The 26,065-nt window shown below is 44.5% G+C and overlaps 3 protein-coding genes across 4 annotated transcripts; 2 read left to right on the top strand and 1 right to left on the bottom strand.

The window, feature by feature from the left end:
* The first annotated feature begins 3,002 nt into the window (after nucleotides 1–3,002).
* On the top strand, nucleotides 3,003–3,592 carry LOC124660802 (histone H3.3-like). Its single transcript, XM_047198641.1, has 2 exons — nucleotides 3,003–3,104; nucleotides 3,257–3,592. Exons 1-2 carry the CDS (start codon nucleotides 3,030–3,032, stop codon nucleotides 3,590–3,592), a joined length of 411 nt encoding a protein of 136 aa, XP_047054597.1. The 5' UTR covers nucleotides 3,003–3,029.
* Nucleotides 3,593–5,061: 1,469 nt separating this feature from the next.
* On the bottom strand, nucleotides 5,062–9,196 carry LOC124660916. Of its 2 annotated transcripts, none has more exons than XM_047198764.1 (5): nucleotides 9,141–9,196; nucleotides 7,586–7,961; nucleotides 5,754–6,877; nucleotides 5,445–5,644; nucleotides 5,062–5,195 (listed from the first exon to the last, which is right to left on the bottom strand). In XM_047198764.1, exons 2-4 carry the CDS (start codon nucleotides 7,926–7,928, stop codon nucleotides 5,576–5,578), a joined length of 1,536 nt encoding a protein of 511 aa, XP_047054720.1. In that variant the 5' UTR covers nucleotides 7,929–7,961; nucleotides 9,141–9,196; the 3' UTR covers nucleotides 5,062–5,195; nucleotides 5,445–5,575. The 2 variants fall into 2 exon arrangements, with proteins under 2 accessions (XP_047054720.1, XP_047054719.1); XM_047198763.1 differs by having other exon boundaries at nucleotides 5,062–5,163; nucleotides 5,445–5,665.
* Nucleotides 9,197–16,823: 7,627 nt separating this feature from the next.
* On the top strand, nucleotides 16,824–22,080 carry LOC124659787. The gene is made up of 12 exons (XM_047197598.1): nucleotides 16,824–17,679; nucleotides 17,779–17,879; nucleotides 17,963–18,077; nucleotides 18,470–18,547; nucleotides 18,777–18,869; nucleotides 18,950–19,033; nucleotides 19,113–19,208; nucleotides 19,964–20,026; nucleotides 20,106–20,136; nucleotides 21,257–21,303; nucleotides 21,516–21,574; nucleotides 21,690–22,080. Exons 1-12 carry the CDS (start codon nucleotides 16,840–16,842, stop codon nucleotides 21,895–21,897), a joined length of 1,815 nt encoding a protein of 604 aa, XP_047053554.1. The 5' UTR covers nucleotides 16,824–16,839; the 3' UTR covers nucleotides 21,898–22,080.
* The last annotated feature ends 3,985 nt before the right edge of the window (nucleotides 22,081–26,065 follow it).

Below are 26,065 nucleotides of genomic sequence, written 5' to 3' on the forward strand. Positions count from 1 at the left end.
CAGGTTCCACGTTGGCGCCGGAATCCCTGGTGTTGCGCCGCATGAACTCCGCCACCAACAACCTTCAACGTGCTTCTTGGCTCCTACTGGTTCGATAAACCTTGGTTTCTTTCTGAGGGAAAACTTGCTACTGTACGCATCACACCTTCCTCTTGGGGTTCCCAACGGACGTGTGTCGACTGCACGCATCAGGCGCCGCCACACTAGGGCCGCGTGGCCAAGGAGGGGCCCGCGCCGCCCTAGTGTGTGGGCCCCTCGTGACGCCTCCGACTCCGCCCTTCCGCCTACTTAAAGCCTTCGTCGCGAAAACCCCAGTACCGAGAGCCACGATACGGAAAACCTTCCAGAGATGCCGCCGCCACCAATCCCATCTCGGGGGATTCAGGAGATCGCCTCCGGCACCTCGCCGGAGAGGGGAAGCATCTCCCGGAGGGCTCTTCATCACCATGATCGCCTCCGGATCGATGTGTGAGTAGTTCACCCCTGGACTATGGGTCCACAGCAGTAGCTAGATGGTTGTCTTCTCCTCATTGTGCTATCATGTTAGATCTTGTGAGCTGCCTATCATGATCAATATCATCTATTTGTAATGCTACATGTTGTGTTTGTTGGGATCCGATGAATATTGAATACTATGTCAAGTTGATTAAATCTCATAGTACTCATCATGATATATGTATGTGCATTGTTATGCCTTCTTTATTTGTCAATTGCCCAATTGTAATTTGTTCACCCAACATGCTATTTATCTTATGGGAGAGACACCACTAGTGAACTGTGGACCCCGGTCCATTCTTTACATCTGAAATACAATCTACTCGCAATACTTGTTCTTTACTTGTTCTTCGCAAACAAACACCATCTTCCACACTATACATCTAATCCTTTGTTTACAGCAAGCCGATGAGATTGACAACCTCAGCATTACGTTGGGGCAAAGTACTTTGATTGTGTTGTGCAGGTTCCACGTTGGCGCCGGAATCCCTGGTGTTGCGCCGCACTACACTTCGCCACCAACAACCTTCACGTGTTCCTTGACTCCTACTGGTTCGATAACCTTGGTTTCTTACTGAGGGAAACTTGTCGTTGTACACATCACACCTTCCTCTTGGGGTTCCCAACGGACGTGTGTCTTACACGCCATCACGGCCTACCAAGAAGCAATCAAGAATGGCACATCCACGGTGGTCGTCGACGACGAAGACGATGCACATGGGCAGAATGCCCTTCCGCCTCGTCCTCGGGGCCAAGAGTCTAGAAAGGTCAATCTTTCCTAGGAGGCACCACTCCTTGCGTTGAACCAGACTTTGCAAAAGATCGTGGATGATTCTCAACTCTCCAGGGCGAGAAGGGACGAGAAGAGGCGCATGGAAAAAGAGGCATCTACTGTCTTCTACCTCAACCTCACCAAAAAGGCCATTAAGGTCCAAAGGATGGACGTCGAGGCCAAAAGTGCAGACGCCAAGGCTAAAAAGATGGACGTCGAGGCGAACATTCAGGCAGATGACACAAGGATCATGTTGGCCGACTTGGCCACCATGGACGACGACACCAGGGAAGAAGCGCGCCGAAATTCGTGCGCGTGACGCCTGATCTACCGCGCCAATGTCAAGCACCATGGTCTCCTTGTGGACTACATTTCCTAATCATGGCCATGGTGTGCCCTTTTTGGATTACATTTTGTATTGTACCATGTGCATAATCTGATGAACTTATTTGTGACCTAATTTGAGCCACTCCAGCCGTTGTTTGGAAGTCATATTTAGCTGGAGTTTACTTGTTTGTGCTTTTTTTTGAGACGTGAAAAAAATGACTTGGGCAAAAAAATGCATCGGCCACTGGGGGCATCCTCAGACGCAAACGGACGCACCGCAGACGCAAACGGTCACGCGCAACCACTTTTTGCGTTCTTTTTGCGTTGACCTGCTGGAGATGCCCTTAGAGACTTGTTATATATAGAGAAATTATAGTGACATGGCGTTTTGGCTCGTGGGTCTAAATGCACCTATTAAGAAAAATGCATTTTAAGTTTATTCTAAAATGTTAAAAAGTTCTGAAAAAAAATTCTAGGTGTACATATGAACATACTACTCACAAAAGTTTGTGGAAAAAGAATATTTTATGTGACATATGTAAAAATGATAAAAACATGTTACGTGAAAAGCTATTTTGGATCATCGAAAATTGTCGTGTTTACACATCACATAAATGATGTCATTTCTTTGTGAACATAGAATGTCAAGATGTACGTCCAAAAAAATCGAACATTTTTGAAATTTTATTTTTGACATGGGTGCATCTGCACGTATATGAGCCAAAGAGGATTTCCCAAATTATAGTCATTTGTTTCCATGTTTTCCGGGAGGTAATTAGGCTCGATATGAATAAATCGATTTAATTCTCCATCGATCACCGTCTCCCTGTACCCTTTCAATCCCCGCTAAACCCCATTCGTTTACTGCGGACGTAATCGCCCCGTGTAAACAGGATCAGGACGTTGCTGCATGCCTCCTTCTAGGCTCTAGCTAACGTACCCCTTTTCTTAGCTCTAAAACTGTCATGGCGGATGCAGATCGGAGGGCGCGGCCGCCATGTCGCCGTAGCTGCTCCAGGAGATGGACGAGCGGGGGGAACCGCTCCCTTCGCCGTGCAAGCTCGAGGGCGTCGATCCGCTGCCACCGGCGTCGATCGATGCTGCCCGCGGGGCGACTGTCTTCGGCCAGAGAAATCGCTCCTGTTGCGTGATCGATCGCTGCTTCGATCGCCTGGCCGTCCTTCTCGTGTGTTCTTCTCCTCGATCCGTGCCTCGTCGATTCCGACCAATGAAAGCCGAGCACGAGGATCGTGTGCTTTGATCCACGCACACCCAGCCATCAGATCCGAAACCTTCTCCTAGACGTCAATTGCGAACCGCCTCTCGCGCGCACCAGGCGCCTATAAATACCCACGATCCACGATTCAATCCCTCGCCTTCGGTTTCGAGTACCACCACCACCCAAATCCGCAGCAGTTCCAACTTCCAAGTCGCGATGGCGCGTACGAAGCAGACCGCCCGCAAGTCCACCGGCGGCAAGGCGCCCCGGAAGCAGCTCGCCACCTCCATTGTTCGTCTCTTTCCCTCTCCCGATTTCTTGCATCCACGACGATCGCTATGCTATTGCGGTTTCTACTCGCTTTATGCATGCTATTGCGGTTTCGTCGATCCCTCGCTGCATGCGGTTTCGCTGACGGTTAATTTCGCGTGTTTTGATCTCAGGCGAGGAAGTCGGCCCCGACGACCGGCGGCGTGAAGAAGCCCCACCGCTACAGGCCCGGCACCGTGGCGCTCCGGGAGATCCGCAAGTACCAGAAGAGCACGGACCTGCTCATCCGCAAGCTGCCCTTCCAGCGCCTGGTGCGGGAGATCGCGCAGGACTTCAAGACGGACCTCCGCTTCCAGAGCCACGCCGTGCTCGCGCTCCAGGAGGCCGCCGAAGCATACCTCGTCGGACTCTTCGAGGACACCAACCTCTGCGCCATCCATGCTAAGCGCGTCACCATCATGCCCAAGGACATCCAGCTCGCCCGCCGCATCCGGGGCGAACGCGCCTAATTAAGCAAGCCCTAGCATGCATGCTCCGAGATTAACGACGCGCCTGAATCTAGTTGATTGATCCGCCTCTTGTTTTAGTTCGTGTTTCCTAATTAGATCGTGTGATAGTAGCAAAGTTCGCTTGCGTTGTGAAATTCTCGTGATGTAGTTACAGACTTATGTGCTGTTTGATCCTTTGGTTTAAAGTTCAATTGAAGGTTAATATTATGGATATTTGCTACAGAATAATTGTGGTTTTGATGCGTCTTGTTCTTGATAGTATACCATTGCCAATAGGATCATCTGTTTCTACTTTAGCGTCCATTGAGTTGATTGAAAACAGTACTGAGAACACAAGAAAAGATAGCAAGCATATCATGTGATCTTGAACCATGATTAGTCAGAAGGCTTTTCTAATTTCTAACAGTTCAACAGAACAAGTTCATCGAGAGATATTTCAGAGGAAATTGATAGATACAGAACAAGTTCATCAAGAGGCTTTATGTGCCACTGCCACACCAGACGCCTTTTTGCAAGAATTACACAATGGAATATCTAAGGTTAGGTTTGAAGGTCAGTTCTCCTTCGTCCTGGAACAAACCGGTGACATGCATGTCTGTATGCTGCTGCTTGCTGTTACAGCGCTGAACGTCCTTTGTTCAGGGCACATAAATATTGTTGTACAGTACAGTTTTTCTCCTGGAAGTTTTCCTCGTCGGTCATCGTGTTTCTGTATTTTACGTGCGAGTGATCAAAAGGGGAAACAGAACTTCAGTTCATTCTTTACAACTTCTTTTGGATCATCCATTCTTTACAACCGATTCATGCACAAGAACATGGAAGGTTCAAATTACACTGCATACGTTCATGTTCAATTCAGACTGTCCTAGGTCGTCTCTGCCACAGCAAGGGACGGGGAGATGGTCATGGGTGTCGTCTCTGATCTGTGATCTCTCTTTCTGCATTTTGCTTGTTTAGTTACTTAGATAGGACATCGCAGCACAAGAGAGCGGCTTACATAGAACAAGAATCGAGGGTCGCCACCCAGTTTTGTGTGCTTGCAAACTAGCTTTTTCAAAGTCAAATGCTTCAGTTCAAGGGATGTCTGCTTTTGTTTGAAATATCACAGCCAGGAATATTAGTGGCGTGTACATTTGTTCACTATGGATTGGAGTGGATTAGACAAGAGAGCTTCTTTTCTTTTGTAGTTCATTTACATGAAACGTAACGGAGAAATCGAATGACACTTACTTATAACAGGTTCATACGCACCTGCTGGCAAAAGCAAGCAAATGAGACTAAGAACCCGTGAGCAAATTCATGAACTGTGCTGCGTGTTGCAAGTTGCAACGCAGGGGCATATCCCCACAAGAACGTCAGACTGTTTCATGTTCTATCCGGCAGTCAACACTAACGAAAAAACAGCAATTAAACTTTCTTCCAGGCAGCTGATTGAACATACAAAAAACAGCAATTAAACTTTTTTTCGAAAGTTTGAGCTATTTCAATGTCCATGCAGGTGAAGTTTTCCATTGGGTGAGTGCCGTCAGCAGCAGGATGAACTTAAGTTTGAGACTCCGGCCCTGGGTCTCCTGCAGACACGCACAGTCAAGCAATCACAAATCTGAAAGAAAAAGACAGGGCAGCTTCAAATGGAAGTAAAACAATGCCAAAAGTGTGTGTGGTTACATCATTTTAAAGTGGCAAAGAATGTATAAGATGAATGCGGGAAACACAAATTCAATCGTGCAAAAAACTCATAAATTGTGAGCTGTAAAGTTTATATAGTTACTGAACTTGCGTATTTTTGCAGAAGTCAATGTCATGGCTCATGGAGCACAAGAAGCAGGATGTATGAGAATTGATTACTTACCATCAGGATGCATGACCAGAAGATTGCAAATGTGACAGGGAAAAAATGCACGTGTATGCAGTTCCATGCTCAAAGATTACTTCATCAGAAAAGGTAGCAGGATTGCCACACAAGCGTCATGGGGAGCAGGATCATTTAAAGCAAGCCCACTTCAGCCATACCCTGAGATAATGATTAGAGAGGTGATCTGGTACATCTGCCTGCATGAGTAAGATGACAGCCACTAATGAATTAAATAAGATTTGATAAGAGTTATATAGAATATTCATATATTGGAAACAGTACTGCAGACGTCAAAAGATAACATACAATGTCCCAAGAAGCAGAGAAGTCATCAGTTGACAGATGCCAGCTTCCGCGTTGTGATTCAACAGTCCCCTTTCCGTTAAAATTTCCCAGTTCAAGCAGCTGATCGACATTATCTTCATCAGAATCATATCTATGCCGTCTTTTCTTCTTATCTCTTCTTCTTTTACGACTACTTCTAGTGAGATCCTTGTCATCAGTATCTGAAGTATGCACAGCTGGGTGCCCATCATTTTTAACCAATGAGTAATCATGAGCCTTGCGAAATTTTATATTGCTACCAGTGAACAAAGATTCACAAGAATCAGCTGATCTGCATTCTTTTGACAAATCACAGAAAATAACCCAGGATTGGATCCCTATCCACTTAAGTGCGTCAGGAAACTTTGTAGTCATGAAATCCTTTATGAGAGCAAAATGATCTGCATCAGTCAAGTGATTTGTGCCCTTCACAAGATTGTCCATCCTCCCTCGTTCTTCCTCATGTTCTTCCCCATTCATAAGGTGCCAAAGTTGTCTACCCTTGGCAATGACACAGTTCAATAGGATAAGTTCATCAAGAGATATCTGATCAATATGTGCAGACAGAAGAACCTCAAGCCAGCAGCATGGGAATGCTAACTCCTTGCACAGTGTGTTTGGTCTGATGAACTTTCCCAGTGTTTTTAAGAAACGAAGAAGCCTTTGTTCGTCTAGATGAATAAGAAGGTACTGAGACAGATATGAAAACTGCTCCTCCATCAAAAACTCTTCAACTAATTGCCACACATCTTTGAAGTCCTCGTCATACATCAAATTGACAAATTGATCCACAAAATATTCTGTATCAATTTGCAGTATTTCACCATCTTTGACAGAATCAGCAAGCTCTTCAGAAGACCAGAAGTCCGGGACATATTCAAGGAAATTTTCCACTGTCTGGAGAACATCAAGATCACGAAAGTAATGAGGCTTAGTAGCAACAACAGCAGGAGACTGCCCATGCTTGCCTTTCCACTCAAGCTCCTCCCAGCAAACATCGCGGTTCACAAATGCAAAGTGAGCAAGTGCCCTGGCACCTTTTTTGTGTGTTAAGTCCCCAGTAGCAGCAAAGTGACTAAACCATTGCAGTGTCCGCTCCGGGTTACCTGCAGATCGCAATAGATGACCAGTAATGTAAGCACTGATGGATCACACATGTTAGAACTGGCAACTGAATTATAGCTTGTTGTATCACATAATGAAAGAGAAAACAATATTGATTTAGTTAGAGTTGCCCAGCACAAAAAGGTACATAGATGTTGAGTAAAGCATATGTAGAACATAATAAACATACTTTTTATATGTTATAAAATTACATTTCTACAGGAAAATATGTATATGCTGCAAATAACTTCTATTAGTGATTCCAAGATGTTTATGAACTACAGAAACACAGCACATCAAGAAAAGTGATCACTACCTAAAGGCGCATAGAAGTAGGCCAAGAGACAGGTAAAACCTTACTGCAACAAAAAAAAAATCATTTCTATTTAGTTTATAGCAGTGTATTACTGTAATACCATGTTATCCTAGTTATACAGTATACAGCTAAATTATGGATATAATGTTCACAGACAACCTAAAAGGGGCATTAGTCTAAGTACAAAACTAAGTGAAATCGAGTACAGCATATCATATAAACACGCCAAATAGATAGCTTGGTCACTTTTAATCAGCCATAACAAATAGACTAAATAAATGTTGAACAGAATACTGTAACAAAAATTAAACTAGAGTAGGTAAGTTGTGTATGCTGAATATACAGAAACTGCTGCTTCCAGCAGATTAAAAAAACAAGTTCTTAATGGAATTACCTTGGAAGAACTTCTCCAACATATGAAGCTTCTTTGCTAAAACAGAGCCAGCTTTTTTGGGCTTCTTGTCGAAAATCATCCGCAGCAAGCGAGCAGCAACATCCCGCCTCGAGTCCTTCATCTCCAAGAGATCGATGAACAGGTCCCGCTGGTCACGTGGATCAAGCAAATGAACTGACGAGATGGTACTGCACAGCCACATCCGAGCTTCATACCTGCCTCCAGACCTTATGACTGACCTGATCACAGACTCAGCCTCGTTTAGAAGAGATCTCCTTGCTCTCACAGCATCTGTATCAACACTACCACCATCTGTAGGCACTTGCAGAAAGAGTTGAACCATCTTCGGATTTTCCTTCTGATAATTTTCCACAACCTGAAGTTCACAAGTACACCAATGATCAGGAGCGGCCTTCAGTTGATCCCCAACAAAAAAAAAAGCTGAGCCATAACCACACACCAAACCCTAAGTACCCTACAAGAATGGGTGTTGTGCGCTGAAGATGAAGATCAAAATAACCAAGGATGGGACGGATTTGGTCAGCAGGGAAGCACAGAAATCAAGAACAAGTAGAATGGTTTGGATTTTGATTGTTCTCTGCCCCAGCAAAGTATTAATCACAACACGACATGAACTGATAGAACAATCCATTTCAATCAAGCTGACATAGGGTTCCTTACCAGCACAGGAAGAGGTCAACCCACGCGGTTGCACTACCGGTAGGACCTGGTGTTGCCATGTGCAGAAGAAGCTAGACACAGAAGCAGAAATTTGAGGAGAGAAGACACGACAGAGACAGGGAGAAGAACTCCTCCTTGACTGCAGAGTCTGACATTTGGGCCCTCTATGTCACGATGGTTGGGACTTGAGTGCTGTCTCTGGTACAAAAAAATTCAACTAGTACCCGAATATGTAGTTTGTGTTGAACAATTTGGAAAATACGTAGTTATTATAGTTTGTCCTCCAATTTAAACTCCAACTCTGTGGATATTAACTCCCATTTCCAAAACGCTTACTCACGGAATGTCATTGCCATGATTTAATTTTGTTCTGTAGTATTATTTAAACAGAAACTCAGGTAACAAGAAATCCAGCTTCACTCTTGAAAACTCATGATAAGGTGCCTGGAGAAGGGAATTCAGGTAACATATCCATTGTCTGCCAAACACAAACTACCCAACGAAGGTCCACGCCTAGGTGTGCTGGTCATCGATATCCATTCTCTAAACGCAGGTCTATTTGCACGAAACGGCAGGGCCACATAATCAATCGCGCAACTCGGGAAGCAGTGAACTAGGGCTTGCGTCGTATTCTACTGGAGTATATTCGTTTCTCAACTGCAACAATCAATATTCTGGAACCATTCACTTTGCAACTTTTTTGCCGATTGCGAAATGATTTCGGCCCACTACTAAGCTTCGAGCACTGGCACACATTACACCCCGGAAACCCTAGCGCCCCAACCCTCAAAGCAGAGCAACCACGGGAGGACCAACCGTTTATACAGAAGATAACATCGAGCGAATTGATACACGAAGTGGGTGAGTGCGGGACCTTCTTATCGGGGTCCTCGGCAGGGGGCGCCGGCTTGGGGCTGAGCGCCTTCTGCGCGTCGGTCGGCGCGGGCTCCGTCAGCGGATCCTGGGGAGGCGATCCCGAGGCGGGAGCAGGAGCCGGTGGAGGCGCCTTTTGCGCGGCGGTCGGCGCGGGCTCCGCCGGCGCCTGGGGAGGTGACTCGGAGGCGGGAGCAGGAGCAGAAGCAGGAGCGGGAGCGGGAGGCGGCGGCGCGGAGAGGGTCTGCTGCATCGGCGGGCGAGGGTTTGGGGGTGGAGCTCGGGGCAGTTCACCGGGGTGGGGATTGGGGAGGGAGACGAAGCGAAGGTGGTGTGGTTTGGGTCCGGTCGGTCTGCTTGCTGGGTCGGTCGTGGTAGGCTGGGTTCACATGAGTAGCACAGTATTTGCCTGTTTGGTTAGCTAGTTGAGTTTGTATTTTTGCACCAAACGATTTCTCAAAGCACCCTCGGGCCAGGTTCTCGAAGAACATTCGATTCGGTAGTTTCCAGCGAGCCACCCCGTTTCCGCAGAACTGGAGAACGTCGTGTCCTTGCAGAGCCAGCGCGGGAGATAGCGGGAGCTCGCGCGGGACGACTAAATCTGGCGGGATCAATTCGGTCACCGCGCTTGAATTTTCGCCATCGTATATAGGGGCGGCTATCTCACCGGCAAATCCAAATCCTCCATTTCCCCCCATTTCGAGCTCATTCATCCTTCCCGATCTAGCGACATGGCCGTCTCTTCCTCACCCGCACGGTCGGCTTGCGGTGGCGATAGCGGCTGTGGCGGCGGCTACTGGTCGCGGATGGTCGTCTTCTTCCTCTGCGTCGATGACTTCGGTTGTGGTAAGCTTCTGCAAACCCTAACCTTAGATCTGATCTTTTGGGTACATAAGGGGGGTCTGAACAAATCCATTGCAGGACATTCCTTCGTCGCGGGTTGAGGTTGTGGAGGTTGTCCAGGTTGCATCTGACTCTACCACGGGGACTGTTGTCGCCGTTGACTCTTCCACTGGGACGGTGGTGCTGCCTGCATCTTCGCCAGGGTCCCCTGCTTCCCCGACCTCGGTGCTGCGTGTGGCTCTATACAAAATTTGGCGTGTACATACAGACATTCTATATTCGTACACAAGTTTTCGAGGGAAATGAACATTTTATGTGGTCTATATAAAAAAACAAAATCATGTGAATAATTATATTTTGAACATTAAAATTTGTCTTTTTTACATGGTCCACAAAAAATGTTCGTTTTTCCCGAAAACTTGTGTGGGAACATAGAATATCTAGATTTACATGCGCAGTTTTATTTCAAATTTTTTTGATATTTTAAAATGTGTTTTCACATGGTGGGTTCACATCAATGATAAGAAAATTAGTAATCTTTAACAGCTTGGTTGGCTTGGGAGTAGTGAATAATCAGAATTCAGACGATTAACCGATTTAATTGGTCGGCTATTAATCGATGTAACCTATGCAAATTAGCACCAAAACACGTATATATATAAAGAAACAAATAATATATGGATATCTCTCTCTATATATATATATATAAAGAAACAAATAATATATGGATCTCTATATCCTTGCCTTACTTCTCTAGAGCCTACAATTCCATTAAAACATGTACACATCTCCTTTGTACACATCCCTTTTGCCCTCTAATGTTTCTTTTCTTCCACCACCTACCCATGGTATTGTCCCTCTTGCACCTCAACCACCTACCCTATTTGAAGACGTCCTACAGCTCTTCGACAAGCTCCTCAAGGCGGTTGACATCCCGTATCCAAGGTCAGGTCGGCAACGGTGAGCAATTGTTTAGCGACAGCGGGACTCAAGCTCCTGGAGGCGAGAATCGAGTTGAAACTTCGCAAACCTACTTGATTTGGACGGGTAGCGGCTGGATAGGTGATCTCCGTTGAAAAGTTTGCAACTTTATTGATCAAAGTGGACTAATTAATCGGGGACATTCCTAGTAATTGGGATGTCAAACAAATTAATCAGGCAAAAAAGATTAACACAAGCGATTAGAGGTCATCAACACGGCCAGGCCTCTAGTATTTCACTGTCGCATGCAGCTAGACTGGTTCTCATCAAATCAGTTTTATCTTCAATCCCTGTTTATTATATGTCTAATATCCTTCTATCCAAGAAGTTGTTGACAAAAATTAATGCTATTATCAGGGACTTCTGGTGCACAGGCATACAACAAGACTCTAAATTCAAACCGATATATTTCAAAGCCTCGACAGAAATTTGTAAATGAAGGAAAGAAGGTGGATTAGGAGTGAGGAACCTTGAAGCAGTTAACAAGGCGCTGATTCTCGATGCTTCTTGGAAAATAGTCACTCTTCCGGACAGCAACACCATCACAATTTCCAAGGCAAAATATTTCCAAAACACGTCTTTCTGGAGAGCCAATTCCAATATGCCCAAATCTGCATTCTGGACATCTATTCTCAAAGTCAAAGACCAACTTGTCGAAGCAATCAATTATCAATTCTTCAGAGGCAATACTAGTATCTGGTTAGACCCTTGGTGTTGAATACAACTAATTGTTTGCCCAAAATGTATCTACTTTCCCGAACACTTTTGCTATTGTTTGCCCTCTAATTTGTGTGTTTTGAATACAGCTAACGCGAACTAACGCTGTTTTCAGCAGAATTGCCCTGGTGTCTCGTTTTTGTGCAGAAATCCAACTTTCAGGAAAATTCCCGGAAAATATCGCAAAGTTCATATTTCACCCGAAGACGCATAGAGTCGGAAGACGAGACGAAGAAGGGCCACGAGGGGCCCACACGAGCCCTAAGCGCGGGCCAGGCTTGGCCGCGCCTAGGGGTGGTCTGGCCACGACGACCACCCCCTCGACCTCTCCTCTGGACTATATTAAGCCTCTGACCAGAAAGAGTTCCGCTGCTTCGCCGCCACCAGAAACCCCAAGTCGGGACCAGAAACTCCGTTCTGGCATCCTGTCGAGACGGGGAATTGGAGGAGACCATCGTCATTGCCATCACCGACGCCTCTCCATCAACCATCCATGATTCCCCCATCTATGTGTGAGTAATTCCCCGTTGTAGGCTGTAGGGAATGGTAGGGATTAGATGAGATTATTCATGTACTAGCTATAAGATTGTTATGGGCATAGTGTCTAGTATCCGTTGTTACTATTTTTGATACTGTTGCAACTTGTTATGCTTAATGCTTGTCACTTTGGGCCCGAGTGTCATGATCTCAGATCTGAGCATGTTATTGATTCATGAGAATAATAATTATTATTTATCATACCTTCAGTTGTATACAGTGGCGGAGCCAGCATATCAACTCTGTGTAGTCGGCTTGAATCTATGTAGTTAAATACACATGTTTATATAATTTTTTAATTAGATTATGCACATTTGTAGCTTATATTGCCAAAAAAACTGTGTAGTCAATTGACTACACGGCTAAGGCTTGGCTCCGCCACTGGTTGTATACACATATCATTGTCCGGAACTCGAGGCCCCAAAGTGAAAATAATTAGGATAACCGGAGGAGATGGCTATGATGTGAGGATCACGTGTGTTCACGGAGTGTTAATGTTTTGCTCTAGTACTCTATTAAAAGGAGTACCTTAATTACTAGTAGATTCCCTTGAGGCCCCGTTGCAATGGGCTGGTAGGACAAAAGATGGCGTGCAAGTTTCTCATTGCGAGCACACACGACTAAATAGGAACGCACGCCCATGGTTACTTTATACTAGGATGCTTTTATCATTGTTACCTGCAAATGCCCACGTCTTGCTTATTATATGAACTATCTTATCCATGTAGCGCCTGTTTATCTGTCCCTATTCCTACAGTATTTTAATCCTGCTGTATATTGGAATCATCGCTACTACTGTTGTTACTTCACTACCGCCACTGCTATAAAACTGTTACTACTGATAAACTGTTGCGAGCAAGTCTATTTTCATGTGCAGCTGAATTGACAACTCAGTTGTTAAAGCTTATAAATATTCTTTGGCTCCGTTTATGTCGAATCAATAAATTTGGGTTTTACTTCCCTCAAAGACTGTTGCGATCTCATATACTTGTGGATCATTGATGTCTACGCACACTCCTTTTCCTGTAGACAGTGTTGGGCCTCCAAGAGCAGAGGTTTGTAGAACAGCAGCAAGTTTTCCCTTAAGTGGATCACCCAAGGTTTATCGAACTCAGGGAGGAAGAGGTCAAAGATATCCCTCTCAAGCAACCCTGCAATCACGATACAAGAAGTCCCTTGTGTCCCCAACACACCCAATACACTTGTCAGATGTATATGTGCACTAGTTCGGCGAAGAGATAGTGAAATACAAGTGGTATGAATGAATATGAGCAGTAGTAACGGCGCCAGAAAATAGCTTGCTGGCATGCAGTTGATGGTAGTAATATTGCAAGAAGTAAAGATGCAGTAAAACAGTAAACAAACGATGATTGCAGTATTTGGAAACAAGGCCTAGGGATCATACTTTCACTAGTGGACAATCTCAACATTGATCACATAATAAAACCACTCTACACTCTCTTGTTGGATGATGAACACCATTAATTGTGTAGGGCTACAAGAGCACCTCAATGCCGGAATTAACAAGCTCCACAACATTCGATGTTCATATTTAAATAACCTTAGAGTGCATGATAGACCAACGCAATTATACCGAGTACTAACATAGCATGCACACTGTCACCATCAAGCTATGAAAGGAGGAATAGATCACATCAATACCATCATAGTAATTATTAACTCCATAATCTACAAGAGATTACAATCATAAACTACGCCAAGTACTACATGATGCACACACTGTCACCATTACATCATGGAGGAGGAATAAACTACTTTAATAACATCACTAGAGTAGCACATAGATTAATAGTGATATAAAGCACATTGCAATCATAAAGGAATATAAATAAGCACTTCACTATGCTATTCTGAATTACTCTCGGCAAGATAACGAACACTAATTCATCATGTAGGCAAACCTTAAAGTCTGTATTCCCAAGTACTAATAAACACCCCACGCCTGTCACTGTGAGCATTCATAGGAGGTACTAACACACCACAATTTCATAGAGACATCCAACTCAAATCATAACTCAGTGAATAAGTATTCTGTGAAATATAGCCTAAGAGACCCACACGGTGCACACACTGTCACCTTTACACACATGGGACAAGGAGTCTCCGGAGATCACATAAGTAAAATCCACTTGAATAGCATAACGACATCTAGATTACAAGCTCATCATATGGATCTCAATCATGTAAGGCAGCTCATGAGATCATTGTATTGAAGTACATAGGAGAGAGATGAACCACATAGCTACCGGTACAGCCCTTAGCCTCGATGGAGAACTACTCCCTCCTCATGGGAGACATCAGCGGTGATGAAGATGGCGGTGGTGTCGATGGAGATGCCTTCCGGGGGCACTTCCCCGTCCCGGCGGCGTGCCGGAACGAGACTTCGTCCCCCGGATCTTGGCTTCGCGATGGTGGCGGCTCGCGGAAGGTTTCTCGTACCGTGGCTTTTCCGTCTAGGGTTTTCGCGACGGAGACCTTAAGTAGGCGGAAGGGCAGCCTCGGAGGGGCCCCGGTGGGGCCACACAATAGGGGCGCGCCCCACCCCTTGGCCGCGCCGCCCGGCGTGTGGGGCCCCCTGGCTCCTCTCCGGTCCTTCTTTGGTGCTCCGGAACCTTCCGGGAAAAATAAGATGTTGGGCGTTGATTTCGTCCAATTCCGAGAATATTTCCTTACTAGGATTTCGAAACCAAAAACAGCGAAAACAGGAACCGGCACTTCGGCATCTCGTCAATAGGTTAGTTCCGGAAAACGCATAAAATCATCATAAAGTGTGAACAAAACATGTAGGTATTGTCATAAAACAAGCATGGAACATAAGAAATTATAGATACGTTTGAGACGTATCAATCATGAGTGTCCTTTCTGGAAAGAAATCCACAATCATTTGAACATACAAGACAAAAACTTTGTGTATCCTGCCACTGTGTGTCTACCTAGTTGATACCCAACACGAAACAATGGAACACCTCTCTTCTCACTAATCTGTTTGGTACACATAATGCAAATTTTGTGGCAAACATTCCCATTAATAAAGGTAGTGGTGATGATATGCGAATTTGGAAATACACTCCCTCAGGCATTTGCACCTCAAAAAGTGCTTACCAAATTTTCTCTCCCTCATTCTATGGACTAAATGCTGGGCCTCATCAAACCATTTCGTCAAAGACAAGAATAATCCTCCAGGAAATATGGAAATGTGGTAATATTCCATCAAGAGTACAGGTATTTGGATGGAGACTAATGAGAGGAGCCATAGAAACCGATATGAGCGTTGCAGCGAGATCCAAACACATTGATCCAAATTGTACCAGATGTGGCAAAAAAGAAGATGACTTCCACCGTTTTTTGACTGTAAGTTCTCTCAGGCTGTTTGGTTTGCCTCTCCCCTTGGGATTAAAGTTGAAGGATTACATCATCAAGATAAAACCCAAATTCAGGACACTATCCACTATATCCTCAATTCTTACAAAAATAAAGATGCTCTTCAAACAGTTCTTTGTATCCTTTGGAGTGACCTTCTTTTCAAAAGAAGCAAATGCGGTCCTTTACAGATCTTGTTCAAAGCCAAAGCTCTACGAACAGAAATGGACACATCATTCAACGGTAAAACCCAAGAGTTAGCTACTGAAGAAAGAAAGGAAACTAGAGATAAACTATTAGAACCAGACGAGAATATTATTGAAAGATATCATAATATTTACACTGATGCAGCCTGGAAATGTAGTGTTTCCCCTTCAAATACAGTCACTCTCCATAAAGAGGAAGCTGGAATTGGTATATACATTAACCGAAAGGAAGGAGATCACAAAGCTATCTATGTCTAGGCAATCTCTGATGCAAACTCAGCTTTACAAGCTGAAGCTCATGCTTTGGAATTAGGAGCACAAATTGGAAGATCTTTACAAGTACAGAAACCAAACTTCCTAACTGATAATCTAGTTTTGGCTCAAGCTCTTCAGAGAAAAGATCCAGCTATATATCACGGGCACTGGATAATAAGGCCAAATCTTCATAAGTTCTTTCATCACACACAAGGTTCTCAAGCTAGAATCTTTAAGATCAAGAGGGATATCAACATGCCAGCGCACAAATAGGCTCAAGAAGCTGTCAAAACTCGTAGTATAGGAGTCTGTCTTTCCAATTGTAAACATCCCTCAAACCAGTGCCCTGTATTTGCTATCATCAGCAATCGTAATGTGCATCCTTGCACATTACTTTCTGTAACTTGTAAATGAACTTTTTAAATTAATTTTGAGTTGCCAACAAAAAAGAGTATGAGCAAAATACTTTTCACGATTTTACTCCCTACGGTACCGTCTGGCCGGAACGACGGAGCTGGAGTACCAAACGACAGCGACTGCGGAGACCGGCGCAACGGGGAGGCCGAGCATGTGGCACGCGGCGCGCCGGGACGGGTCCACCCGCCAACCTCCCCGACGCCGGCGAGCCACACGCCGGGATTCCGCGCAATCCCGCCCGCAGATCACCAAATCCCGGCGTCGCACCGCCTCCACACACCCCGGATCAACCGCCCCCCTTTCCACACACCTCACTGCTCCTGAACTCGCCCGCCCCCGCCCCCGCCGCCGCCCCGCGCGCCAATGACCCCTCCCGCCATGCTGCCCTTCTGCTCCGCCGCGCCCACCCCATGCTCGCCCTTCTCCCCACCGACGTCCTCCGCCCATCCCGGCGCCCGGCCGCTGCGGAGGGTGGAGGCGAGCGCGCTGCGTTCCCACGCCGACCCGCTCCTCGCGCAGGCCGTGCCCGACCGCGCCGACTCCTCCATCCTCTCCCCCTACGCCGCCACGCCCGACGACATCGCGCGGGGCTTCACCACCACCGACCTCCCTACCCCCAACGACACCCTCTGGCCGCACCTCACGCCCGTCTCCGCCGCGGCCGCCGACGACGCGGTGCAGCGGGCGCTGCTGGACGCGCCGATCCCGACGGCGTTCCCGGCCGACGCCAGCGAGGCCGAGGAGTCCTTCGCCCGGTTCGTCGACAACCTCAGCCGCCAGATATTCCAGGCGGAGGACAGGCTCACCGAGGGCTACGACAGGCTCCGCCTCTCCGCCTACGACGCGCTCGGGGCCTACAGGAGGGCGCTCAGGGGCGTCGCCGTTGACCTCAAAACAGCACTCAGGGGCGTCGCCGGTGACCCCCCCACGTCCTCCTCCGTGGGCGCCGCCAAGGAGCAGGCCACGGATGTCGTCTCCGGTGCGTTTCAGGATAAGCTGGCCGGCGCTGGCGCCGTGGCGGTCGATGTTCTTAGGAAGGCTATTGTTCTAACCGAGGATTCAGTGGGCAATGCAACCGCGTCCCTTGTATACTACTACGGGTCGGCCAAGTCGTCGTTGCCGCCGAATGTTAAAGGTTTGTTGAACTCGTCCGAGGAGAAAGCTAGCATAGTGTTGAGACCAATCGGAAGTGCACTTCAACAGGTATATTAATGCCCCCTACCTAACTATACCCTAGTGATAAATTGCTAATTCTCAACTATTGATGATAACCAATTATTTTCATGGCATAAAATTGTGCAGGTATACGTCATCATCGAAGGCGTCGAAAAGAATGTTGGTCTGGACCCAAGTGACCCGATTGTTCAGCTGGTGGTTCTGCTCGGCGGTTCAACAACAATAGGGTAAAAGAGATGTTGCTTTGGTTCAGCATGGGACGTTGCATTCATCTGGTTTTGAAAACTGCTGAACTTTTGCACTACTGTAGGATATCGTACTGGCTCTTCGCGTACGGGGGCTATTCTGGAGACTTGACACCTGAATCGACGTTGGAGCTATTGAAAAACGATGGCAAAGCCGTACTTATTGATGTTCGGCCTGAGGCAAGAGATTGTAAATCTCACTAGCCTTTTTCTTTCGTTCATCTTCATTTTTTCGTCTAAGCTATCTATCAATTCTGGTTCATGATGTTTCCACGAATTGCCCAAAGATAAGATTAGTGATGAATGTTATAGCAAATGGATGTGGCATCCATTAAATGCTCTTTTAGAACAGTGCACTCTCAATATCAAGTTCTCCGCTCATGTCATGCATTTTAATTTTAACATGTTTTAAATGAAGCGTCCATATGTACTGAAGGTTTGTATGTATTTGCCTTGTTATCTGTATAGCATGGGTAACATAATGATTAGTCATAAATTAACTCCATTGTTTGGTATATCATTTATTTAATCAAAAAAACTATAGCAGCTTATCATCAAATTATGTTATGTAGGACTTTAGGGTGAAAGATGGAATTCCTGACCTAAGACGTGCAGCTAGATCTAAATATGCAAGCGTTGCTTCACCTGAGGTATGTCTGGTTTGAGCTAAAGATTCAGAAGGCTACTTGTTTCTCTCCTAATTATTAAACATCTATTGTTTGGAACGCTTATTGATTTCCTGAATTCATGTGCAAATCTGTATGCCTATTCGTAAAGATTAAAGTTGGTCCATGTAATGATAGTATTAGGATTTGTGTTCAATCTTCTGATAAATTATATTTTTCATTGATAATAAATTCATTTGATCTTTTTAATCAGATAAAAGGTCCAACCAAAAATTTACTGAAAGGTGGAAGTGATGTTGATGATGCTTTGGTTGCAGTTGTTATTCGCAACTTGAAGTTGGTTAAGGTACGTACTCTATTTGACTGAGGCTTATTTTGATATCTGTAATACTGTGTTTCTATTGTGTTTTTCTCCTGCTTTTGTAGGGTGATTCAAAGGTCATAATTATGGATGCCAACGGAACCCGTTCAAAGTCCATTGCTAGGTTACTGAAGAAGCTTGGTGTGAAGGCAAGTTTGGGATGCTTCTTTCCAGTACTACTTCCCTGCATGAATTGTTCTTCCGTCTAATTGAATGTTTTGATGGCAGCAACCGTACTTGGTTAAAGGTGGTTTCCAATCTTGGGCAAAGAACCTTCGTGTGAAAGAACTGAAGCCTGAGACTGTATTAACAGCACTAAATGAGGTAATAATTCAAACAACAGACTCCTCTGTATGTATATTTCTTTGCCAGTTTTTGGCTATCCCAGTGCAGTTCAGTTTCCTGTTTCTGATATCACATTTTGTGAGAGCATATCTAGTGATACCAGCCACTGAATGATATCTTTTTTTTTTGCGGGAGCCACAGAATGATACCGTGATACCAGTTTTCAAAATCAAAATTTCAAGTTTCTAAAAAATACGAAAATAATTGTGAGTGTTTGTAATATGTGTGTTTATAAGTCCTAAAAAATTAGAACTAAATTCGAAACACAGAGAGAGAAACAAAAAGGACAAATCTAACATGAATAGTGTCAAAAAAGACAAAACCACAAATGACACTATTCACATGTCAATTTATCTTCTTCATTTCTCTGTGTATGTTTTGAATTTGGTTCTGAAAATTTTAGGGTTTGTAAATGCAAGTCTTGTGAACACTCCCAATTGTTTTCAGATTTTTTAGAAATTAGAAATTTTATTTTTGAGAACTGGTACCATGGTATCATTTAGTGGCTGGTATCACTAGATATGTTGCCCACATTTTGGTTGCTGTGACCATGTACCAACCTATCATTTGGATAATTCTTGGGGTTTTTTGTGATTTCTAGTGGATTCGGATTTTGTATATTATTGGTCATCTGACATATAACAGTACTTCTTATTGTCATCTCTCTCACATGCCAGTTTTTATCACTATAAAATAGTGTCAAATACTCATATCATTGTTCTCAATATGTGTAGGATGCTGAGGAAATCTTCGAAGGCATAAAGCCCACCCCGACATTTGTTGTTGGATCTCTTCTGGTACATACATGAACCTTTTATAGTCTTTGAAGCTGTCGGCATGCTTCTTTCTTGCTAATTTTAATATTTTTGGTGACAGGGTCTCTCAGCTGCGACTTATGCTTTGCTAGGTAAGTAGAGTATGTAGATAGCATGAATGGTTGGTACATTGCTTTGCATAAGCTGAGATGCATCACATCATTTTCAGAACAGTGGGTTATGTTGACATATAGGGGTATTGCATTGTTTCATAGTCTTTTGTTTTGCCACAAAGGTCAGGAGCTGTGCCATTGGACTCAGAGGAGAAAGAGTTAATGTACAAGAGCATGGTCTTTAGGATAAAAACATGATCCTTTTTTATAGCAAAAACTGATCGCAATTCAAGTACTGACATTTTAGTAATGTTAAGGAGGCATTGCTTAATGGTGTGTTTGCAGTTAATTCACCTGTTTTGAAAACCGCATCCTCCATATTACCTTGTACTCCCTCGGTCTCAGTTTACTAGTCTTCCCCGTATCCCTAGGTCGCCAATTTGACCTATATAATTTAAATTGTATAATGCAAAAATTATATCAATAGAAAATAGAACATCTAAACTTTCTAATGATATAATTTTTATAACATATAACTAATGCTAGCTTGATCAAATTTGCGACCTAGGGGTACGCGCACGCCTTATAAACTGTGAGAGAGGGAGTATATAATATTGTTTTTGTTAAGCATCGAAATCCGGACAACCTTTAGCTTTCTGATTTATTTGCCATTCCACCTAACTCTGCACCTGTTAATCTTCATGCACTAGCCAACACAACCAAAAAGTCAACACGTGTAGAGTCAGGCTCAACAGGCCTATACGTGGAATCTGAGGGGGCAACGACAATTTTACGATAAATTGCGAAAGTCAGAATTCGAACTCGAGACCTTGGGCTTTGATACCATGTTAAGCTTCATGCACTAGCCAACGCAACCAAAATTCTTAAATGATGGAAAGGGCTAGGCAATCTACTTATACACTTCAACAGCACCATTGGCCTTTTTTACCTCATGTCCACATAGGTACTACCTCAGTTCCAAAATATAAGCCTTTATAGAAAGCTAAACTAGCTTTGCTTTCTAAAAAAGGCTTATATTTCGGAACGGAGGTAATACTTATTATTGGCATTATGATATCTAGTTAGGTGAAACATGTATGGTGTAAGCAACTTTCAGATTACTTTTTGATTAATTGATTGTTGATCTAATTGATTGTAGAATGGGAGACAACTTTGCAGTACATCGGTGTTTTAAGTCTTGGGCTGGTAAGTAGCTTCCATTTGAAAATGTTCCGCATATAGCATATTGTTTTTGTGGTATCTATATATATCTGGATGATTGGATAAAATCAATACTCCTACAAGTTTTGGCAATTTTGTACTGCTGTCAACTGCAAAAGTTCAAATATGTGGTCGTTTGCTAAGTGGTGGCAACAATGTATATGCCCTGTTACCTGATACTTTTCATACTGACACAGACTATCTACCTGCGGTTCTCCTCATACGAGGGTTCTGAGGATTTCCAGCAAGACCTAAAGTAAGTTCCCCTGGCTGGTAACATCTGTGTTTTGTGGGTGGGCATCCATTCCATGAGCTTGTAGGTCAGGTGCCGTCTCAATAAAATTCTCCCCCCTCTCTCTCTCTTTGTGCAGGCTGTTGTTCTCCCCAGTCAGAGTGGGCGCTGAAGCATTATCTTGGGCTGCTAAGAAGCTAGAACCGAGCAAGATTGGCCTAGCGACATCCCCTTCCACCACGGCGGTCCAGGACCGGGTTCTTCAAGCGGCGGCGAAGCACGAATCGAAGCCATCTGATGCAGAGGAGTCGTCTGCCAAGGCAGACAGTTTTGCTTCCGAAGCATGAGCCAAGTGCATGGACTCGATCGGTAGCCACTTCACCGTCAGTTTGGTGAATTGATGTTCTTGATGTAAGTAATTGATATGGTACCTTGAGCCGCCATGATGAAGGCTGGCACTGTAAATTTATAAGCAGCAGTTTATATACTATAATGGAACACTTGTTAGAAAGAGGTACCAATGTTCAATCTGTTGATTTAGCACCAGACCTATTTTGCACTCAATATATTGACCCGTGCCGACCGTTTCAGCTGTGATCCATTTGATGACTCTCGTTAGTTCTGGGTCCAGGGTCACAGACCAGAACTGCTCACTTCAGATTTGTTATTGGTACATGCCACAAACATGCAATTATGTACAAGGACTCACATATCTGCAGTTGCCAATTGTTGAAACATCGAGATATCGCATTTCAAAAGATAAAACCTCTATCTTATAAATGGTACCGTTGCATTCGTCTTGATGTATTTTGACCACTAATATACTACAATATATTGATGTATAAATGGTACTGTTGCATTTGTCTTGCAATTGTATTTCATTTTATATAAATTTATAGATATTTTATAAACATATCATAAATACAAATATAATTGACCCTTATATTTACGGACGGAGGGAGTACATTGGTAAAATTTCGGGCATAGAGAATTAGAGATACACGTAGATGTAGACATAAAACTAACAGGAGGAAGTAGAATTAATTTCTGTCATCCACATGTAGATGTAGACATATAAGCCGTGTTGTTGGAGAGGTCGAGGCAGGTTAGGTTTGTCAGGTTGCACACGAACTCTGGCACCTCGCCGGTAATGATAAGATTCGGCAAGGATATCCCCGTCACCACGCGCCGGCCGCCGGCGCCCTCGCAGGCGACTCCGATCCAGTCGGCGTTGACGGCGGGGTCCCTCGAAGCAAGCTGCTTGGGATTTCCCCAGTCATTCTTGATAGCTAGGAGGGTGGCTCGGTCGCCGGAGGTGGGCTGGAAGCTCGATGCGCCGACCAGTAGGAGGACACCGAGGAGTAGAGCCTGGAAGGGATAGGTGCTCGACATTATTGTTGTCGGAAGTTCTGTGGGCGGCCGATGGAGATGATTCCGGGGAGACTCTTGGTCGTCGGATCCTTTCTACTCGCAAGCTGCATCATCAAATGCTAAAGCATCGGCGTGTTATAACAAAATTAGGGGGCAACAGCCCCCCCCCCCCCCTAATCCACTTCATCCTCTTTGGTAAACTAATCCTTTGAACGAGCTCCAAAACTATTAGATATGACCCACATGACATGAATTCAACTGGCAACATTTTCAATGCATGCTAGCCGAGTAAATCTAATTACCATCTTACCAAGGGGCAAGGGGTACTCCAAGAGACTGATAAATTATGCCAGAGAGCCAATAATACAGTTCTATTATTCATATTTCTAACTTCACAATTTAAAGTTTATGTTTCGATGCTATAACTATATTGTGATTTGGAGGAAACCTAATTACATGTGTGGAGTAATAAATGTCAATAGAGTTCCCTAGTACCCTCTTTTTTCAAATGTGTGTTTTTATTTTTGTCATTTTTTCTCTCATATATGTGAAACTATTGCTGCATGCAGTAATCAATAAGACAAGTTAGAAAATTTCATGGTCTTAGTGATGTAGCCCTGGCCACTCCATCGTACAAATATAATTTGCGGGAGCATGTGAATAAAGTTCCAAATCACTTCATTACCAACTTCATGTTTTATGCAACTTTTATAATGGGACGGTGGGCACGGTGAGTATAGTATATGCATACATCAGTTGCATGACTTTTATCCCTATTTTATTTCAAAAGCCTATAAAGAAGGTGTAGCAGCCCGTCGTCCATGCAGGGGCAGGATGCTCCTCACAGCACCAATAGGGCATCGAGCCTTTCATGATGCAGTGAGCTCTTAAAGCTTTACCGCAGAACTTTGTGCAGCCGCGCGTCTTCGGGGCAGTATCCCTCCATCGACACACATCCTCGTTTATCTGCACTTGCGTAAAAACCCGATGCAATAGATCAATCCTAGCCCTCGCATTTCCGTATCATACTATTTATTCTTACGCTTTGTTTGGATGCAGTGAATTGGATCTAGAATTGAATTAGTCTGGAAATTCTAAATCTAGGATGGAAATGAATTGGCTCCAATTCAAATTATGTTGTTTGGGTGCCCTTGAAATTTGTTGTTGAAATTAAATGGTATACCCAATTCCAATTCGTGTTTGGATGTACAAACCAATGAATTTGATATTTTGTTTAGTTTGGACAATATAAACTTGTGTATATGTTAAAAAAATAATGTGTATATTATACTATATGTCTTATTTTCATACATATTAAAACATTAAAATAATCATAATAAGATGGAAATTACAAACTGAGACATGATTTCATGTTCGTACCTCTAAAAATGCCTCAGTTGCTACTTGATACTTCTACATGATACCGAAGGAAACGTGCAGTTAAGAAGGAAAAGGGAAAATCATGTTATAACACGCATAGACCGGCCAGAACATGCCTCAGCTCCAGCTGTATACAGTTCATGACGACCCGGCCAGCAAATTCACGTGTACAATCCATCAGCGACCAGAAAATTCACGGGAACAATCCATCAGCGACCGGCCAGGAACTGGCGATAGAACGGCCAGAAACCACCGCCACCCATCTCCTAGCCCCGCCAGTACCCCAACTGCCGCCCTTTCACCTCTAGCGGCCACCGTCCCCAGCGCTCTCTTCGAACCTGCAGGGTTTCGGTGGAGTCATGGAGGGCGCGCTGGACCACGGCTGGGTAAGGATCAGCGAGAGGATATCCTGGATCCTGGATAGGAAGAAGATGGCCGGGCGGAGAGGGTACGTAGCGTCGTCGGAGTCACATGCCAAGATCGAGGGAGAGGGAGGCGCTGGAGGTTCGCGCGTAGGGCGGAAAAGATTGTCGAGGGCGAACGGGTATGCGGGAGAGGCGATTCCAAGCCAATACGGAGGGTCGACCCTCCGAATTGTCCCTTCAGAAAAAACGCTTCGCGGTGGGTGGGCTGGAATTTGGGTCAGTTTCCGGGCACGAATTCCATACGCAACCAAACGATAGAATTAGAGGGTCTAATTCCAATTCCCCAATTCGTGACCCAATTCACTGCATCCAAACACTATGTTAAGGAAACTAGCATTCTCAAAATGAAAGTGAAATTATCACAATGTTGTAGAGCAAACTATAACCTTCCGCGGTAGATGAGGATAGGACGGCCATGACCATGAGAGCCACCAAACAAATAGTGCTTGCGGTCTTGGTGGTTGCCATGGGAAGAAGGCTACTTCTTTTGCGCCTGCTTTCCCTCGAACCTTGCTCTGTTAATTATTACTACGATCTAATGGTCAGTGTGGACCACCTTTATATAGAGACACGTTGTCTTTAGTAGCATTTTTTATGCATTTATTGTGGTAGTTAAGACGATACTTATCGTCCTTAGATTTGGATAACTATCGCGGAATATGATATTGTTCAGACATATCTACAATATAAAATCTACTGTATTAGAATATTATGGAGTATACTGCCAGATTATATGTATTTGATATTATGAATGTTGATTTCCTTTTTCCATTTTTGGTTAAATTTTGCAAATTTTAGCTGTAACTAAATCCAAAATGTGTGGTAATTATAAACGGAAGGCGAGTTAGACCACACTAACGTCTTGCAGATACATAAGATAAATAATCTTAATTTTGTACAATATTTTTTATCGGTACACATGCTAAATAAGCTGGAGCCACTTGTGACAATTCAATGTTACGCATTAGTATCTCTTATTTGCACGAGAGAATACCACCAAATGATTTCATTAGAACCTTTGTTGCCCGGTGGCAAAGTTTTTCTCAGAAGAGTACACTTCTGCGCCAAGTGTGTGTACGCACGGTGCACCAGCTGGAGATTTGTCCAACCAATGGCTGTTGACCCTCGAGCCACCATAGGATTCTCAGGTCCCAGCCAAGGAGAAACACCCTCCAGCAATAAAGCGAAGCAACGTCTCTCTCGCGACTAGCCGTTAGCCCCTCGCCGCTCCTCCCCCAACGGCCAAATCCCGCCGTATAAAACCCCGCCCCCTCCACCCTCAACTCCTCACTCCTCACCTTCAATCCATCACCACTGCCAAAGAATTCTTCTCATCTCC

This window comes from Lolium rigidum, chromosome 6, assembly GCF_022539505.1.
Source record: "Lolium rigidum isolate FL_2022 chromosome 6, APGP_CSIRO_Lrig_0.1, whole genome shotgun sequence".
NCBI classification, from domain to species: Eukaryota; Viridiplantae; Streptophyta; class Magnoliopsida; order Poales; family Poaceae; genus Lolium; species Lolium rigidum.

Excerpts from the sequence above, each read along its gene's own strand:
- LOC124660916 (XM_047198763.1), bottom strand. The coding sequence starts at position 7,928 with ATGGTTCAACTCTTTCTGCAAGTGCCTACAGATGGTGGTAGTGTTGAT. Across the intron at positions 6,878-7,585 it reads GTTGGAGAAGTTCTTCCAAG|GTAACCCGGAGCGGACACTG; the intron begins GTAATTCCATTA and ends TGCGATCTGCAG. Across the intron at positions 5,666-5,753 it reads TCTCTGCTTCTTGGGACATT|GCTGTCATCTTACTCATGCA; the intron begins GTATGTTATCTT and ends AATTCATTAGTG.
- LOC124659787 (XM_047197598.1), top strand. The coding sequence starts at position 16,840 with ATGACCCCTCCCGCCATGCTGCCCTTCTGCTCCGCCGCGCCCACCCCA. Across the intron at positions 17,680-17,778 it reads TCGGAAGTGCACTTCAACAG|GTATACGTCATCATCGAAGG; the intron begins GTATATTAATGC and ends AAAATTGTGCAG. Across the intron at positions 17,880-17,962 it reads GGCGGTTCAACAACAATAGG|GATATCGTACTGGCTCTTCG; the intron begins GTAAAAGAGATG and ends GCACTACTGTAG.
- LOC124660802 (XM_047198641.1), top strand. The coding sequence starts at position 3,030 with ATGGCGCGTACGAAGCAGACCGCCCGCAAGTCCACCGGCGGCAAGGCG. Across the intron at positions 3,105-3,256 it reads AGCAGCTCGCCACCTCCATT|GCGAGGAAGTCGGCCCCGAC; the intron begins GTTCGTCTCTTT and ends TTTTGATCTCAG.